The 16,499-nt window shown below is 44.0% G+C and overlaps 2 protein-coding genes across 2 annotated transcripts in view; both read right to left on the reverse strand.

The window, feature by feature from the left end:
• utp20 (UTP20 small subunit processome component) overlaps positions 1-14,751 on the reverse strand; it is a 21,171-nt gene extending 6,420 nt beyond the window's left edge. Inside the window, 46 exon segments of the mRNA XM_035675888.1 lie at positions 93-191; positions 462-618; positions 907-1,046; positions 1,141-1,469; positions 1,649-1,731; positions 1,927-2,066; positions 2,156-2,293; positions 2,383-2,523; positions 2,644-2,799; positions 2,888-3,040; positions 3,227-3,280; positions 3,601-3,744; positions 4,148-4,235; positions 4,375-4,519; positions 4,667-4,902; positions 5,014-5,093; positions 5,182-5,325; positions 5,620-5,828; positions 6,346-6,512; positions 7,037-7,071; positions 7,227-7,259; positions 7,261-7,318; positions 7,864-7,949; positions 8,085-8,175; positions 8,535-8,711; positions 8,816-9,071; positions 9,283-9,362; positions 9,575-9,651; positions 9,859-10,026; positions 10,118-10,180; positions 10,259-10,409; positions 10,522-10,627; positions 11,089-11,177; positions 11,487-11,645; positions 11,725-11,903; positions 12,009-12,086; positions 12,180-12,314; positions 12,503-12,655; positions 12,750-12,905; positions 13,043-13,180; positions 13,267-13,348; positions 13,454-13,642; positions 13,770-13,902; positions 14,031-14,097; positions 14,220-14,300; positions 14,564-14,751. Coding sequence (XP_035531781.1) covers positions 93-191; positions 462-618; positions 907-1,046; positions 1,141-1,469; positions 1,649-1,731; positions 1,927-2,066; positions 2,156-2,293; positions 2,383-2,523; positions 2,644-2,799; positions 2,888-3,040; positions 3,227-3,280; positions 3,601-3,744; positions 4,148-4,235; positions 4,375-4,519; positions 4,667-4,902; positions 5,014-5,093; positions 5,182-5,325; positions 5,620-5,828; positions 6,346-6,512; positions 7,037-7,071; positions 7,227-7,259; positions 7,261-7,318; positions 7,864-7,949; positions 8,085-8,175; positions 8,535-8,711; positions 8,816-9,071; positions 9,283-9,362; positions 9,575-9,651; positions 9,859-10,026; positions 10,118-10,180; positions 10,259-10,409; positions 10,522-10,627; positions 11,089-11,177; positions 11,487-11,645; positions 11,725-11,903; positions 12,009-12,086; positions 12,180-12,314; positions 12,503-12,655; positions 12,750-12,905; positions 13,043-13,180; positions 13,267-13,348; positions 13,454-13,642; positions 13,770-13,902; positions 14,031-14,097; positions 14,220-14,300; positions 14,564-14,614 — 5,874 coding nt within the window. The 5' untranslated portion in view covers positions 14,615-14,751.
• The window catches only part of LOC118338552 (sodium-coupled monocarboxylate transporter 1-like), a 60,860-nt gene that overhangs the window by 41,208 nt on the left and 3,153 nt on the right, over positions 1-16,499 (reverse strand). The gene's annotated exons all lie outside the window — the stretch shown is intronic.

Consider the following 16,499-nt stretch of genomic DNA (forward strand, 5'->3'; position numbering starts at 1 on the left):
TTCTTGTCACTATGGCTGTAATAATTGCTAGGCTATCTTTATCATTGGACATAGTGGAGTCTATGTGGGTTTGTGGTGTAAAATGTTCTTACATCGATGAGCATATTCATGCATGGGTCCAGGTCACCACTCTTCAGGGTTGGACTGAGGACCGACAGCAACTGGTATACTGTGAATGTTAGCACGTGGACCTGGACAGAAACAGACAGGCAGACACATCTCTTCACTACAACCACTTATAAAACCGTCCTTTCAGTAAAATATTTAGCATTTGTCTCTCACTTTGTTAAGGATCTTGAGGATAATTTTTTTTTTTATAAAATTCATTTCACATTGTATATTAGCTCAACAACGTTTTATTGTGATATCATTTATGACAATAAATGATTTTGAAGTTGAATTACTGTCCAACCTGCACAAATGAGCAAAAATGAGTGTGTTCTCCGTGTGTGCGCTCCTACCTGGTAGCCCTTGACCAGGACTGACACCATCTCTTTGAGCAAGTACTGCAGGTACCTGTAGCCCAAAGTCTCGATGATCTTCACCAGAGTATTTCTCGCCACGTCACGGATCTCCTGGAAACGGTTCCTCAGGTGCACACACACCTTGATCAGGATCCTGGATGAAACATTTTATTTTGTTGTAACATTACACCAACATCTTAAGTATGTATCCATATATAAGTTAGGATCTCAAACATAGAATTCAGTATCATTCTCTCGATAAACATACAAGGGAACAAAATTGTGCTATATAATAAGAACAGACGGAATAAAAAAGGACACAAAACAAGTACAAAGACGGTAAAGTATCTTTCTAACAAAACTTTTTTTTTTTCTTTACCACACATTTTAAAACATCCACTATCCATTGTGCTTGCATTCACACACATACACAGATACATACCCAGGTAGGTTGGCTTCCATGATGTGTGGAGGCAGAGTCTGCATCAGTTTGACCATGGCGAAGGCTATCGGTATCCTCGCCACCTCCTCTTCCTTCACATCCTTCGACTTCACGGCCTTGTGCTCCTCGTCACGCTTTACCTAGACCACACACACACACACACTTCCACTATTATACTGCTGTTTTCAGGTTTTCAGAACAGATTGACACTATGTGTGTGTGTGTGCACTGTACCTTTGCAGTGAGACACTTCTGCAGGCGAGGCAGCACGCTGTTATTAACAGTCTTGTGGATGGCGCTGATCAGAGACTCCAGCTCCTCTGTGCTCTGTGGCAGCCCGCTGGCTATCGCTGTGGGTTGAGGAGCTGCTGGGCCCTGGACTCCAGTGGTGGCTGCTTTCTTAGCGACGACATTCTTTTGTCCGATGGTGGTGTCCGTTTCCATGGGAATGTCGGATGGAGCAGCGGTACCGTCTACCTCCATTGCCTCCTCGTCATCGCTTGCATCTGATTCGTCAGCTGCAGGTTGCTCTTCATCCTCTGCGTCGACTACGATGCTGCCAGCTTGATGAAGAATATTTGATTCAGGATTTGTTACTTAATCAGTTTATTCAGTAGACACATTAGGTTTTCATTTATCAGGCCTTGTGTTGTTTGAAAGAATGTTAAAAGACTCAATTAGAGTCGATTAGAGTTTAGAAGACCAAACAAAAACAGAATTTGAAATGTGATTGGTCCCTTACCCTCTCTGGCCTTGGCAGCCTCCATTTCTCTGGTGAGGGTCTGATGGTCAAAATGGAAAGACTCCAGGACTGTGACCAGCAAACTGGAGTTAGGGAGTTGCAACACAAGAGAGAAAAGGAAAGAAGGAGGCAGAGTCTCTTAGTATAGAGTCTATAAATCATTTCAACAAATCAGGTTTAAATAAGTATCATGAATTAAAATAAAAAAGTTCACTAAAAAGCAATGCAATGGTTAAAAACAGTTTTAAAAAATATGATTTCTACACAGACAACCCTACCTGACAGCCAGTTTCTGCTCAGCCTGCGCCGTCTGCAGGATGTGGATGAAATGTTTCAGGTAGTAGAGGTACTTGGACCAGGTGAGCCTGCGACACACCGCACCCACCACCTCCACCGATGCTGATATCATGTTCTCATGCTGCAGTATGTGAGGAGAGGGGAGGTCAGACACACAAACAAATAGTTTTGAATGAAATTGTTCCGCAAGTTTGCATGTGCATAAGTCACCTTGAGCATCTTTTCGTCTAGCAGGGCAGTCAGGGCGTACGGCATGATGTAGTTCTGGAGAGAGCGAGCCGTCATCACCACCTGGCCCTCGGTCAGCTGCTTGGCCAGCTTCCTCAGGGCTCGACCCCGACGGTGGATCTGAACACACATATGTCAGTTTGTGGGGGCTACATAAAACAAGGAAGAAAATAAACAGAAGGATGGGGTTTCAGGGTTTTCTCTCTTACCTGGATGTGCTTCATGTGCTCAAAGAAGTCAGACTCGAGGTCATTGTAGTTGGTGAGCTGTACCAGATCTCTGAACTCCTTCTTGAAGGGGAAGGTCTTGACCAGGCAGGCCAGTACGGTGGTGTAGTCATGCTGCACACTCTGGGAGAGAAGAGGATGAGATGTGAATGTAGGGGTTCTGTATCTCCATAGCATTACCCTTGAGTGTGTGAGTTACTCTTAAACTAGCGAGTTTATGGGAGGAGAAGTGTGTGTTACTACCTCTGTCTTGCTGCGGAGCCCCTTGTGTACAGCGTCTAGGATGGTGTGTTGTACGATGTCCTTGTAGATCTGTTCTCCGGGCCCGACCACCGCCAGCTGGGTGATTACTGCGGACAGACACAAGGTGGCGTTGTCTGCCAGCGACATGTCACCAATCTGCACCAGAAGGAGGGAGGATATTAAACATCTTCCTAGGCTGTAGCTATTAGTTTAGACTGTATATCTGTATCATAAATGTGTTTACCTCATAGGTATGGAAGCAGTTGTGTATTATGGTGCTGATGTAGTCCAGGTCCAGAGTCGTCATGTCTCTGACTCGCCTGGTGGCCTCTTGGAAAGCCGTCAGACGAACGTCAAAGTAGACCTCATCCAAGTGTCGACTGTCGAACGCGTTAAGCTGGAGAGGGCGAGCAGGAAACAATGAGTGATGTAATGAGCAACATTGTGAATCAATCAAGTGTTGACGGGACCCACTAGAGGAGTTAGATTAATGATTTAAGAAAATGACCTCTGATGTTCCGGGTAAATGTGTAAATAATAATAATAATAGGATATTTAATGTGAATGTAATGAATGAGCTTACCTTTGTTGCTAAATCAGTGATGTACGAGAGTGAAGGCTCCAGATCTGACAGAGTCTGAAAGCAGAGCAGCACACACAGATTGAGAGGGTGGAAGATTCATTTATAAGGATGTCCTGATCCGATCTCAAAGATTAGTATCAGAGCCTATCAAGGCATGTTGTAACTGATCACTGTCACTGCTTTTGGCAACAGAATATTTATCTATATCTATATATACACACTGGGAACAGGCTAGAAGCTACATATATCACTCTGCTTACTGTATTTGGATGGATCAGGCTGCTACCACAGGTGAGATTCCACCAGTTGCGTAAAGTGTCTGATTACAAATACAAACTATCTGTAAACATATTTTCTTCAGTTCTCTGCTGTACCTGGAAGACATTAGTGAGGGCCTGTCTGGGCAGCTTGTTGTGGATGATGGAGAAAAGTTTGCTGAGCGGTCGCAGGAAGGCCGAGGGCTGCACACACTGCCGCAGCAGGTTCTGCACCGTGGCCAGGATGTCGATTTCTGTCTCCTGAAATAAACACACAGCAAGGTCATTCGTGGGCAGCATGAAGCATGTATGAACACCTCTAACTTGGCACAAACAGCATTTGCCCTGAGTTAAGCCTTGAAAGGCACACGTGCTTCTCTGGTTGTTTCGAAATCCAACCTTCTTCACTAGAATTGTAAAACCAAAATCCTTGAGCATGGCTGGTTCACCATTCATAACTTAAGTTATTTGATTAGTAGTAGATAAATATGTTACACACAGCCTTGGAGGCTTTGTTCAATACAGAAAGATCTTTATTTTTCATCAAATATTTGATCATTATGAAATCACTTCTCATTTGCAACTCATTTAGGTTCTCTGGACCAGAACAGGTTTTTTTTTTTTTTTTATATAAAGTGGACACATAATAAGTTATTAGTCTTACTTGAGGATTGTGGGCTTTCTGGAGGTAGGGCAGCAACAGGCTGATGAGCACAGAGCTCTGCTCCTTGTCGCTCACAAATCGACTGACCCTGACAGAGAAACATTTAAAAATGTGTTTGATGAGACAAAAAGTGCAATCATAAGGCAGAAAAACACATTTCACATCCAGTTAAACTTAAACAAAAACTGAATGTGTACTGCATGTTCTCATCAAAATAAAACACTAACTTGGAGAGGATGTTGAGCTCTTTGGCCACCTGTGGCCTGAACTTCTTCTTCCTGAGTCTGTCGGTGTTGCGTACAACTCCGCTGAGGTACTGCAGCAGGGTGGAGATGTGAGGCAGCAGCAGTCTGGAGCCCTGAGTTAAAGAGTCTGCAGGAAATACAACAACATGCACACTTGACTTGACTTGACTCTGGAGTTAGAAGATGAAGAAGGCAAACTGCAGACAGAGAAGTTGGAGAAAAATACTTAACACTCCCTATTATAATTATTTTGTAAAAGGCAAACTCTGCTAACCTGCAGTGATAAGGGCGCCCTCTTTTGGTTGCGGGAACACACAGCCATTGACACTCAGCTCGGTCTCCGCCTCTGAAGCAACAAAGTCTTCAGTGGTTGCTAGGGACTCTGCTATGTCCATTACCATGGCGATGGTCACTAGGGAAGCGTTTTTGGCTGAGAGGAGGGCAAAGACGTTCAAGAGGACATCGCACTCTGGGTGGTCTGGCCTCTGCTTGGCCAAGAGGGGGAAGTACCTGAGACAGGCGGACAAAAAAAAATCTATTAACTTACGTACAGATGTTCTGGTAGACAGATGAGCAATGTGATGGGAGTAAGACAGATGGAGGAGAAAGGCAGACTCTAACCTGGCATTTTTGCACCACACATGGATGAGTTTCAGCAGAGGGGTGGGGGAGTAAGGGCTCTCTGTGGGGAGACGACAAACCTGCACAAAAAGACACTCCTAGGTGAGCCAGAAATGTATGGACAAAGATAAACATAATAAAAACACAAACGTTGTCTGCAACACGTACCTGAGGCCAGACCACAGCCTCAAATACAGCGTCCAGCTCGTCTCCAGTGAAGCTGTAGGAGTCGAAGCTGTCAAAAAAGTCCTGGATCTTCAGGATGCCGAGTCGCCTCAGGTTCTTCAGAGGACTGATGCAACCTGCACGCAGCTGCCGAAAACAGGGACATAGAGTCGTCTTTTAGGTTTGCATCTCTTAATACAGGGGGAGGTTGTTATATAGGTTTTACAGCAAAGATCAGAACTACACACAAGTAGACACATTATGCAAAGACACAAAGACACCTTCTCTCCTAGGACAAACCTGATCGGGTAAACACTGGAAAAAACAGACTGAACTGTGGTAACACTGTAATTTATATTTTATAAGAAATAATACAGAAATTTTATCATTATAAATCTGTTTAAGAAACAAATCAAACTTATCAACCACTCTCCTAATTACCTGGTCCCTTTTGTCCAGGACAATGGACACCGAGGCGGTGATGCACAGCAGGATCTGCAGCACTTTAGGCAGGTAGATGTGGATGAGGTGGCCCAGTTTCTGTATCACCACATTGATGATGTTCAGCAGGCTGTGCTGACGGCCCAGCGGCAGGACGGCGCCCACGTCTGTCTCAGCTATCGCTCCCTCCACCGCTGACAGGCAGGAACCTGGGGGACGCAGACGAAGAGAAGATTTACACGAGAACTTCTACTGTCAAAATCTGACATCTGGGGAGCATTAGTTCAGGAGTACAGTACATGTAGGTTGCTGTTGAAGTCTATAAAATGTATTTATCAGTCTACAAAATTGTAGAAATAAAGACAAACGCCCATCACAGGTTACCAGATAACAAAATAATGTTTATTTTGTTTTACCAACAAAACACCTAAATATTGAATTTATTATTATGTAAAATCTTGCAAAACCTCACACCTTTAAAACTTCAACTGCCGAGTATATATTACCATATGACATTCAAGCTTTATCTTTTAAGCTGACAAAATATATGAAAATCTGAATACACTGACATAGTTTTAAATACCCACAAAAAAACTAAATTCAAACTTATGTTGACTAGGGTAAAAGTCAGACATTTTTTTGTTTCATGTAGTAAACAAGGTGTGTTTGTCTGTGGAAGAAAAACAGCTTTGTGTCTTTGATTGTCTACCACAGACTAGTCCTTACCTTGGCTGTAATGGCAGACGGGCTCCAGCAGCAGGTCGATGAATATTCCCAGCTCCTCCGCCTGGCAACCTGCCAGGAAACGCAGGATGATGGAGGACCGGGAGGCGGCACTCGCCTTCCCCTGAAACTTGCTCCCTGCTTTACTGCGCAGACGGCCGAACAGGATCCTGGGTCAGAAACAGCAAACAGATCAAATCAAAGTGTTGGTTACTTCTGGTAAAGCTGTGGTATATTATTAACATTAACATATTACAGAGGAAAAGGCTGACTCTATGCAAACCACTGGATGAAAGAAACGCAGAACCAATATTAGACAATAAAAGTCAACAATGGAAGTGTAGGAGACAGACTGGCTGGGGACAGAGAGTATATAAAGGCGCATTCCTCTTTTTTAAAAGCCTGAAGTTGCTTTCCAGCAGATAAAAGCAGTTTAACTATGAACTGTTTTATAAGCTAATATGTAACTCACAGCTTTTGTTTTATAGTTCCATAAAAATACTCCCAAAATGAGCGAAGTGGTTCTTAAATTCAAGTCAAAGTTTGACATTTTGGAAAGTACACTTTCAGTTCCTTGCTGCAAACTAAAAGAGAAGACTGATACTACTCTCCTCTTGAAGCCACAGCCAGAACCTGTTAGCTTAGCATTAAGACACAGTCAGGCTAGCTTTATGTTAAGCTAAGATAACTGGACAGACATATGAGTGGTATCAATCTTTTCATCCAACTCTGGCCAAGAAAGCAAATAAACATATTTCTCCAGAAGTCAAATGATTCCTTTAAACAATATTCTAAAAACTAATGAACACACACACACACACCACAGTACCTCGAGTGAGCAGCGAGCGGATGATCTGGCTTCTTGTGTGGATGCAGTCATCAACCAGCTTCACGTTCTCCTCAGAGATGTTGAAATGGGACAATCTCCTCTTTGAAATGTTTGTGCATCCGAGTAGGCTTTTCTCAAGATTCTTCCCTGAAAAAAACAAAAACAAAGGTTAAAACACTGGGACACAGAGCATCACCCCTGCAGCGTGTAGTGCTCCAAAGTCTTGTACGACTTATTTCCTCCAGAAACTCCTAATTGGCCATAATGTAGCCTCAGAATGATGCTGTATCTATTTAATAACCAGTTAATAACGATATAAGTTGAATGTGAAAGGCCATGTTGTACATTCTAAGATATTACTGTTGTCCGATTCTGAACAAAGAGTCACACACAATCATCTGTAATGCAAAACTTCCCAGGAAATACACATCTGTCTGCAGGTAGGCTGCAGGCACGGTAAAGGGATAGCCCGATAACAGACAGTAGAGGGCATGATGTCAGGCAGAGTCAGCACTGAGGTGGAAGTGAACATTCCTCCGCCTGTAACCACAGACGGCTGAGGACGAGAGCTCTGATTCCTATCGTGGACGCTCACAATGAGCCCATTGAGGGAAGAGAAGACATGGGGAGAAATGTTACTGTACATTTGTTTTCCTGTCCATGAATTAGGGTGGTTATGATAGATTTCTTACCTGTATGGCACTATGTTGGGGTCTTTGTATGCACACACACATTCTAGTGCCACTCGCTGGATCTGCTGGTCCTGATGGCAGAGCAACTGAAAACAGAGAGACACAGAGAGGAAATATATCATACTGGTTAGGTGCCTAGGAAAATACTCATACTTTATATATTAAAACATCAAAGCTCCAAGGTATTCACGGCTAAATGTGTGTGTGTGTGTTAGGATTACCTGGTTATAGAGCCCACTGAGGCTGCTCTCCATGTACAGAGAGCGAGGGTTGGTGAATTTGGCGAATACCTTCAGATGGGTAATCAGCTGTCTGTGAGAAAAAAAGACAATTCCCACATAGAATTAACAATTATACTTATAGACTATCAGCAGTACACGAAGAAACCACCAAAACTTTGATTTAAACTTACTATTTATTTGGGCAAAGCTCTTGAACAACTGCTTATGTTTAGACAAGGTTTGACAGAAGATAAGGTTGGCTGCTTTTGTTAAATAAATAAATGAGGGTTTTGTAATGTTAATATATCTCAAAATAAGCCTTTAAAAAAGGGAGGGTGAAGCGAGCGAGTTGAGATCTGCAGCTACCACGCTAGATTCCACTAAATCCTCCACACTGCACACACAATCTGTGTAACAGTTGTTAATCAGTGTGTGATTCTAATGTCTTACTTGGCCGCGGCTCTCCTCGGAAGTGCCTTTCTCTGCTGTCTGCCTCCCTCCTCGTCCTCCTCGTCTTTCTCCTCCTCTCCCTCCGCAGCCATCACAGACTCCTCCAGGGCAGCATCATTCCTCTTCCTCAAGTCCTGAGTAGGAGCCACCAGCAGGTCGGCGGGGTAAAACTCATTCCTGGCAACAACAAAAAAAAAAAATCAGGACTAGATAGTACTTGCACTCTGATGTCTACCTGTTACATTTCCCTGAATCCACCTAAAAGCACTGTAAACACTGACCTGATGAACCTGAGCAGCAGAGGGCTCAGTTCCCGGCTGCGTGGTTCCACTCTGTCGGGAAACTGGGCCATGGAGCGCCACAGCAGGCTGCGGAAGTTGGGGAAGTCCGTCCTCTCGTTGGGGTTAGAGGTCAACTTCAGCCGCTCTAGAAACAGCACCCCCACGTCCCCACTTTCAATGACGTCGCAGCCTGGCTCGCCCTCCAGCCCCGACTCTCCCTCTTCATCATCCTCGCCATCCTCCTGCAATTCTTTCTCTGCAGAGAGGAAGATCGACTTTAGTCACATTTCCCCTAGTGGTTCAATACATTTGCTGCTAAATGAATATACTATGACCATGATTTGTTGTTTTTTTTTTAGCAGAAGCACCTAACTGTGGGTCGCACCATGTTAAACCTGACACCGAACAAAGAATTTACACGAAAAAATGCCACACCAGAAACCTGCAGCACTGTATTTAGCCCTTACCAGCCAGCCCTGCCACCATTTCTAGATTTTCATGGTAGACCTTCCAGAAGTCCTTGTTGTCCATCCCTCTGGCATGAGTCCTGTGAGGAGGAAAGAGACTCATTTAATGCTAAATGTAATCAGCGGACGCCTCAACACGTTCAATATTTGCAATATTTGTTCAGTCAATTCCGACAGTTTCTACTGGTTAGCATTGTTAACATTCCTCATTTAAAACCAATGTGTTCAGAGATACAGTAAAACGTCAACAATCCATGCTGCGGTACAGGAGGCGGGATTCTTTTCTACTCACACAAGCAGTTCGATGACTGCGTCCCACAGTGGCTTGAAGTTGACAAACAGCATTGCAATGAGGTAGCGCAGAGGCACCTGAAGGGAAACAAGCAGAAGAGAGACGTGATTATGTAGCTTTCAATACACCAACTACTATTTCACAACAGTATGTGGCATGAGAAGTGAGTTTTAAACGTTCAAAACTCTGCTGCAGATGTTGGCCAACTTTACACAATAATATCAAAAATCACATCACAAGAATAAATGATCCATATCATGGTGTTGCTAGAACCTCCTCTGTACCTGTTGGAAGGTGTTGGGCGGCCCCTGCGGCAGACTGCGCTGCACCAGGTCGTGTCTCAGCTTCCGGAGGTGGAGCAGCTTGTCTCTGTAGTCCTGCACTGAAGCCGGCACCAGCTCAGCCTGCAGGCAAACTGCAAACACCGGCTGCACCTCCACGTTCTCCTCACCCTGGACAGAAGGGGCACACACTCGCACAAATGAGCACACAAGTTTATAGTTCCTTAACGTTAAGAACGAGAATCTGGACTGACAGTCGTACCTCGGCCTGTGGAGGGAGCTCTGCCTCAAATTGAGAGAGAATCCTCAGAGTCAGCAGGCGGATCTGAGGGAGAAAACAGTTCAGGTCAGATATTCTGTGAAACTCTGAATTAAAGGTGCATTTAGGTGGCTGCAGACATACCTTGGAGATGTTGGAGGAGAGGTTGACGTGCAGTATCTGGTAGAGCTCCAGCAATGCACTGTGGGATAGGTGCTCTGAAACCCCGCTGAGCGACAGGCGGGTGTAGTACAGGTCTCCTAGCAGCAGGGCAGACAGGTCGGTGGGAAACTTCCTGTAATCAGAATGGTCAAGTTTGCACCCTTTAGTGGAAGTGAGAGGTGTTCACTATCTGCTGCGATAAATGGAAGAGCATTACATTCAGCTACAAAAACAGCAGGAAGTACCGTAGGATGGAGTTGATCTTGTCCACGGTGATCAGTGAGAGAAGCTCAGTAGAGCCGTCCACAGTGAGGAGGCAGCTCAGAGCCTGTCTGGCTACAAACAGACCAGCTGCAGGGTGGAAAAGTGAGGCACAGTCAGTCCCGAGAAAAAGCAAAACAATTCAAAATCGTGGTTGTATTTTCACATTTGTTGAGGTTGACTTGAAAAAAAAAAACAAGTTCAGGGAACTTATATGTAGGAATTAAAACCTGCAACTCATTACATAAGTGTCCATCAAGTTCCTAATGAATTCAAATAGTTTGTCACACAGAATCTGAAAACACATTACATTTTCAACATGAAGTGAAGAAGAACTGAGTTTAAAAGCTGTTACACGCAAATATGTGTTATTTTTTACTTACTAATAAGATTCATCAACTATCACAAATTCTGAAATTGATTAACCAGCTACTCAATTCAGCCCCAATAAATTACAACCATTGTCGCTATGAATATTTTACTATTAATGTTTCTGACACTTTTCATATGATGTGAACATAAAAAAAAAAAAACCCTAAGAAATCACCAACCTTTTCCCAGTTTCTCTGTCTCAATCTCGCAAAGGAGGTGGTTTAAAAGAGCAGTCACAGCTGGAACAACACTAGTTGGAGCAATAGGCCTGAAAAACAAATACAGTAGATCGGTATTATAAATACAACAAAGACAAGGATTACAGTAACAGTTAAGGCTACTGCTGCAATATTAGATTATTTTTCTCTGACTTTCCATATACGAAACTTTAAATAATGTATATAAATTCCTATTTTATTAATATTGTTTTTTAATGAGGCAAACTACTCTAAACCACCATGATGTCAACTTTCAACTCTCTCTGTCTGGAATACATCCCTCAGAAAAGAAACTCATGACCAGAAAGTAGCCCCCGAGTACTTTAACAGTGTACACTGTGTGTGTGTGTGTGTGTTACCTGAGGTGTGGCAGAAGCACCAGGGCGGCCCAAGGCAGTGACAGGTCAGTGATGGGCTGGTCCTGCTCATCAGGCAATTTGATCAATGACAGCACCAGCTCTGGCACTGCAGGCTGCTCTGATGCTGTGCTGCTGGCCTCCTTATTGCTGAACACTCTGCTGGAGGAGACAAACACGTTTACCTCCTTGAAAATAACACAATCAAATTTAAACTCTCATGTATACAGTAGCATCTCACCCCGTGGTCTGTCCGGTGAAGAGCAGTGGGTAGGTTTCAAAGGCCATGGAGCCGTCTGTGGGGGGTGGGGCTTTGGCGAGGATCAGACTGACCAGAACATCCAAGCCACAGTGGCGAGACAGGGCGTCGCCGCAGCCGAGCAACCCAGCGGCGAAGCGCAAAAGGCTGGGGAGGAAGAGCTGGAGGAATAGGGGCGAGAGAAAAGTCAGAGAGTTGTAGAGAGAAAGGAGACACAAGCAGAAGCCGAGGAAAAGACTGGATGTATCACTGCAGCGGCCCCTCACCTGTTCAAACTGCTTCATGGTGAACATCTCCTTGGTGAACTCCAGTATCAGATCTTGCCCTATTGTGCTGCCAAACACCTTGTGAAGAAGACAGAGACCAAGTAAGTACACCCTGCACAAACATGCATAAATATACAGATGCGTTTGTTCTTCCTGCAAAAAAACACACACCTTCTGGACCGTCTCCTGGATGAGCGCTTTGGGCAGGGCGACGTTCTCCCCGAGGAGCAAAGAGGAGGTGATCTGGAGGAGCAGACGGGAACAAGAAGCCGACAGAGACGAGCTCTGAATCAGCCGCAACACCGTCTGCAGGCAGAACATATGAAACGATGAAAACAGTAAAAGGACACACCATTTTGACAACTATTCTTATTTTCAGGTGATTATAAAGGAATTAAAACATATCTATAAATATTATATTCCATTGCTTCCAATAGATACTCCTAAATGTCACACACTGGACCATTACAGGGAAGTTAGTGTTCTCCTCTTACCTGGCAGACAGCCTCTGGCTTGGTGATCTTGGCTCCGTCCCTGTGGGACACCAGGGTGTGGAGAATGAACAGCAGCCTCTCCAGCTGCTCTGTAGCCTGCTCCGCCTCTTCTCCTTCCGCCTCCATGATACCCAGGACCTCCACCACACTGACCTGTACACGGGACACGCCACCATCAGACACAAGGCGGGGAAAGTGCAAAACGGTTTTTGGATGTTCTGACTGAAAGGAAACAAGTCTTGCCTACCTGTAAGGACTCCCACAAAACCAGGAAGTGTTCTCTTTCAACGTGATCGGCTGCAGCCTGAGCCATCTGATCCAGTGCGTCTTTGACGGTGTCCCATGGCAGAGAGACTCCTGGGTTTGTCGAGGGTCCGAGCTTACGTAAAGCTACAGGGAGAGGCTGTGAGGAAGGTGGAGGAGGAAGTTGCAGGCCGGCTGTGGGCTTTCTAGGCGGTTCAATTTTCAACATTTATTTGGGCTAAACCCAGGCTTCTGAAAGCACACACTGAAAAAACACACTCTAGAAAATAAACTCACCTTTGCAGCACAAGAATGGAACATGTTTCTGACTCCTTTGCACATTTCAAACAGCAGCTGACCGGCTCCCTCTGCCTTGTCGGGGTGCTGCTGCAGATCTGAGAACACGTGACTGAGCAGGGCATCAAGATCAGGAACCTGCGTGGCACAATGACACATCATTGTGTTATGAACTTCCGGGTACAAGCTCATGTTTGCCATCTGCGCACATGCAAACAACTCACCTTTCTCATCAAAAACGAGAAGCTCTCGGCTGCAAACTTGCGGATGTGCTCTTTCTTGTGTGCCAACAGAGTGCTGTACAAACTGTGGGGGAAAGAGGCGTTAATTTACACCCACAGGTTCGTGTAATACCATCCGCCACGCTGTCAAACACATTCACCTGTAAAGCCTCCACAGTCTGATTCTCACCTGTAGATGTTGCTCATGTCCTTCACCATGAGCCTCCACAGGTACTTGTAGAGGTAGGAGAGACAGGTGAAAGCCCACTCCAGGACCTCTGTGTCCTTGGTGTCCAGCAGCGAGGTGATGAGGATGAAGAAGTCGGGGAAATGGGGGTAGAAGTCAGTCTGCAGGTCTCTGGCCAGCTGCACCACCAGGCTGGAGGGAGAAAGAGAGCAGAGACCGGAGTTAATGGATGTGCCACACTTACTCTACAGCTAGGACATCAGCAATGTTGTTCCTCCGGTAAACACAAGCCACATGCAAAACAACAGAGACAACTCACTCCAGCAGCGGCTGGTAGGCCAGACTGTCCTTGACAGCCAGGTGTGTTTTCAGACTCTCCACTATGGACGTCTGATGGAACACCAGCATGTTGAAGGACTGGCTCTTGTTGGAAACCTCTTTCAGAAACGTAGCTGTGGAGGAGAGGAACTCATTTAACATCGGCTCCAAACACGCAGCAGCGTTCCGCAGGTTTAATGGGAGTTAAGGCTTACTACAAGGTGATAATACAGCTTATGACGTGTTTATCGCTTATACATACTGAAATGCAACGTCAAGTTGAGGTCCCTCCATTTTGTCAGTCCTTCAGAGAAGTATGTTTCTACTTCCTGCACGAGGAGCCAAACAAAGTCATTACCAACCAGATGCAAACCATGGAAACACTGGGTACAGCTCAACGCATAAATAAGAGGAAGATTATGTAATACGCAAGATCACTGACTGTACAAACCTCTGCGTAAGATCCAGTCCTGTCGATACGGTGGATGACATCAATGTTGACATTGGCAAGTCTCTCAGCAAACGTGAGAAACTGAAAGAGACACATGAGAAGGGTTTATACCCTGCTACAGCTGGGAGACAGCCAGTTGGAACCATCAGACTGTACTAATGGGACTTTAAGAATGGGATTTCATGTTGAATGCCATCTTTTCAATAACTCAAGTAAAATTAACAGTGAATCCCTGTGTTTGCTTGTCCAAACGTTACATATAAACTACCAGTTCATGTTTGTATCTGCACTATACCCCTCCGTCTCTACTAGCATCATGCTGCAGTACGTTTCTGTGCTCTCACCCTGTAGGTGTTCTCAGATTTGTGATACGAAGACTTTGATTTAATCTTCATCTTTGCCTCCTCGGTTGAAAAGAGATGAATTGTATTCCAGAGGTCGCCGCGCGGTTTGAATGATTCATTAATAAAACTACAAACTGTTTCTGCTGTTGACTACAACTGTTTACACACACGCCGACACCAGGGCGCTGCCATGCTGAACAAAGCATTGTGGGAATTTTTTTTTTACTCCACGTGGTATGCGAAGAGAAGCGAAGAGGGCGAGAGAGAAATCGCGCCTCCACTTCCGCCTTCGTTTACAGTTACAGATAAAAAATGTTTGAAATAAGCTCGGAGCGTGTAAGAGCATGAAGCTAAGCGAGAGATAACGCACCGAACCTTGTTTAAATACGTTAAAAATGAAGCATTTCACTAGCTATACATTGTTACTATAGCTGGCTATAACTTATGTACTAAAGGCAAGACTAGTTAGCTAGTTATGACCACCAGTTCAGAGCAGACTTGGCTAATAAAAAACAAAGTTAAAGGTCCAGTGTGCATGTCATTAACTGGACGGGATCTGAACAGGATATGTTGGCAGAAATTGAATATAATATATAATATATATATAGGTATATTTTTTATTAGTGTATAATCACCTGAAAATAAGAACTGTTGTGTTTTCGAAACCTTAGAATGAGCCATATTTATCTACAGAGGAAGCGGGTCCTCTCCTACAGAGTCCGCCATGTTGTACCGCCATGTTTCTACAGTAGCCCAGAACGGACAAACTAAACATTGTCTGTAGATAGGTCCTTTTAGGGCATTTTTACGCAAGTTTGAAGGCCACTATAGTTTCTCCGACATACTTGGTTGACTCCTTCTTTGGTTGCAGTCTGCAATCTCAACGCGAGAAAGCCACTAAATCCTACACACTGGTCCTTTAAAACAACACATATTTTCTTAGCATTTCATGGTACATCTCCTGTGAGCCTTTGGCACCCACTAATGGTAGAATAATGAATCGTTTTCACAACAGTTAAATTCTTGATGGTAGAACAAGCCATCATCGCCATGGTAGAAGAAAAAGGAATACGTGTATTGAGAATATGCGGAGACAATTTCATCATCAACTACTGGAAACAAAGCTGACCACGGTAGGAACAAAACAGACACCACACAGAGAGGGAAAAACATTACAATGGTCTTTTACAACACTCTGGATGTCTTGTTTGCACCTTGGACAGCTCCAGAAAAAATACATTTCTAGAGGAGTCAGGGAAGGCACTAGTAACACCTCATACAGAAATGACTACATATACCTAAACAAAATAAATACCTTCTGTCAGAAAAATGCGAATTATCTATTATGTTCACTAAAATGAAGAAAACCTATATAAAGTATTTACATGTTTCAAAAATGCAGAGTACTGTGTGTTCCAGGTCAGTTTAGCCCAGAAAAAACGATTAATTGGTTCAAAAGTGAATACAACACAAGAGCTAAAACACCCCAGGTCTGCAGAGAGGGCAAATTTTTGATAGGATTCTGATATACTTATATAATTCCTTCTAAGTCCAGATAATCCACTAAATGATTAATAAAACCACAGTTTACTTAAGTGCTGCCTCCCCTTCCTGCCAGCTTTGTTAAATTGTTTAAATTTTAGAGGTCTGTCCCTTATCAGTACCTACACATATTTCAAAAGCAGTGAATAACACTGCAGTTCGGGGTCTATTGTGCACGGCAGTTGAAAAATAGATGGTAGAGACAATTGCCTGGCACAGAAAAGGTAACAGCAAATAAACAAAAAATGGTGAGTTTGTAGAAATGTACTGTTGTTTCATTTATTTATTTCAATATCTTTAATCATATCATCTAGAATCAGTACACCTGAATACATTTTTGTAAGTGTAAAAGTAAAAATAAAAAGTGTGAATATTGCAAAGATACTGTACACTT

Source organism: Morone saxatilis, unplaced genomic scaffold (assembly GCF_004916995.1).
Source record: "Morone saxatilis isolate NCDOM2014 unplaced genomic scaffold, NCSU_SB_2.0 Contig10, whole genome shotgun sequence".
Classification (NCBI taxonomy): domain Eukaryota; kingdom Metazoa; phylum Chordata; class Actinopteri; family Moronidae; genus Morone; species Morone saxatilis.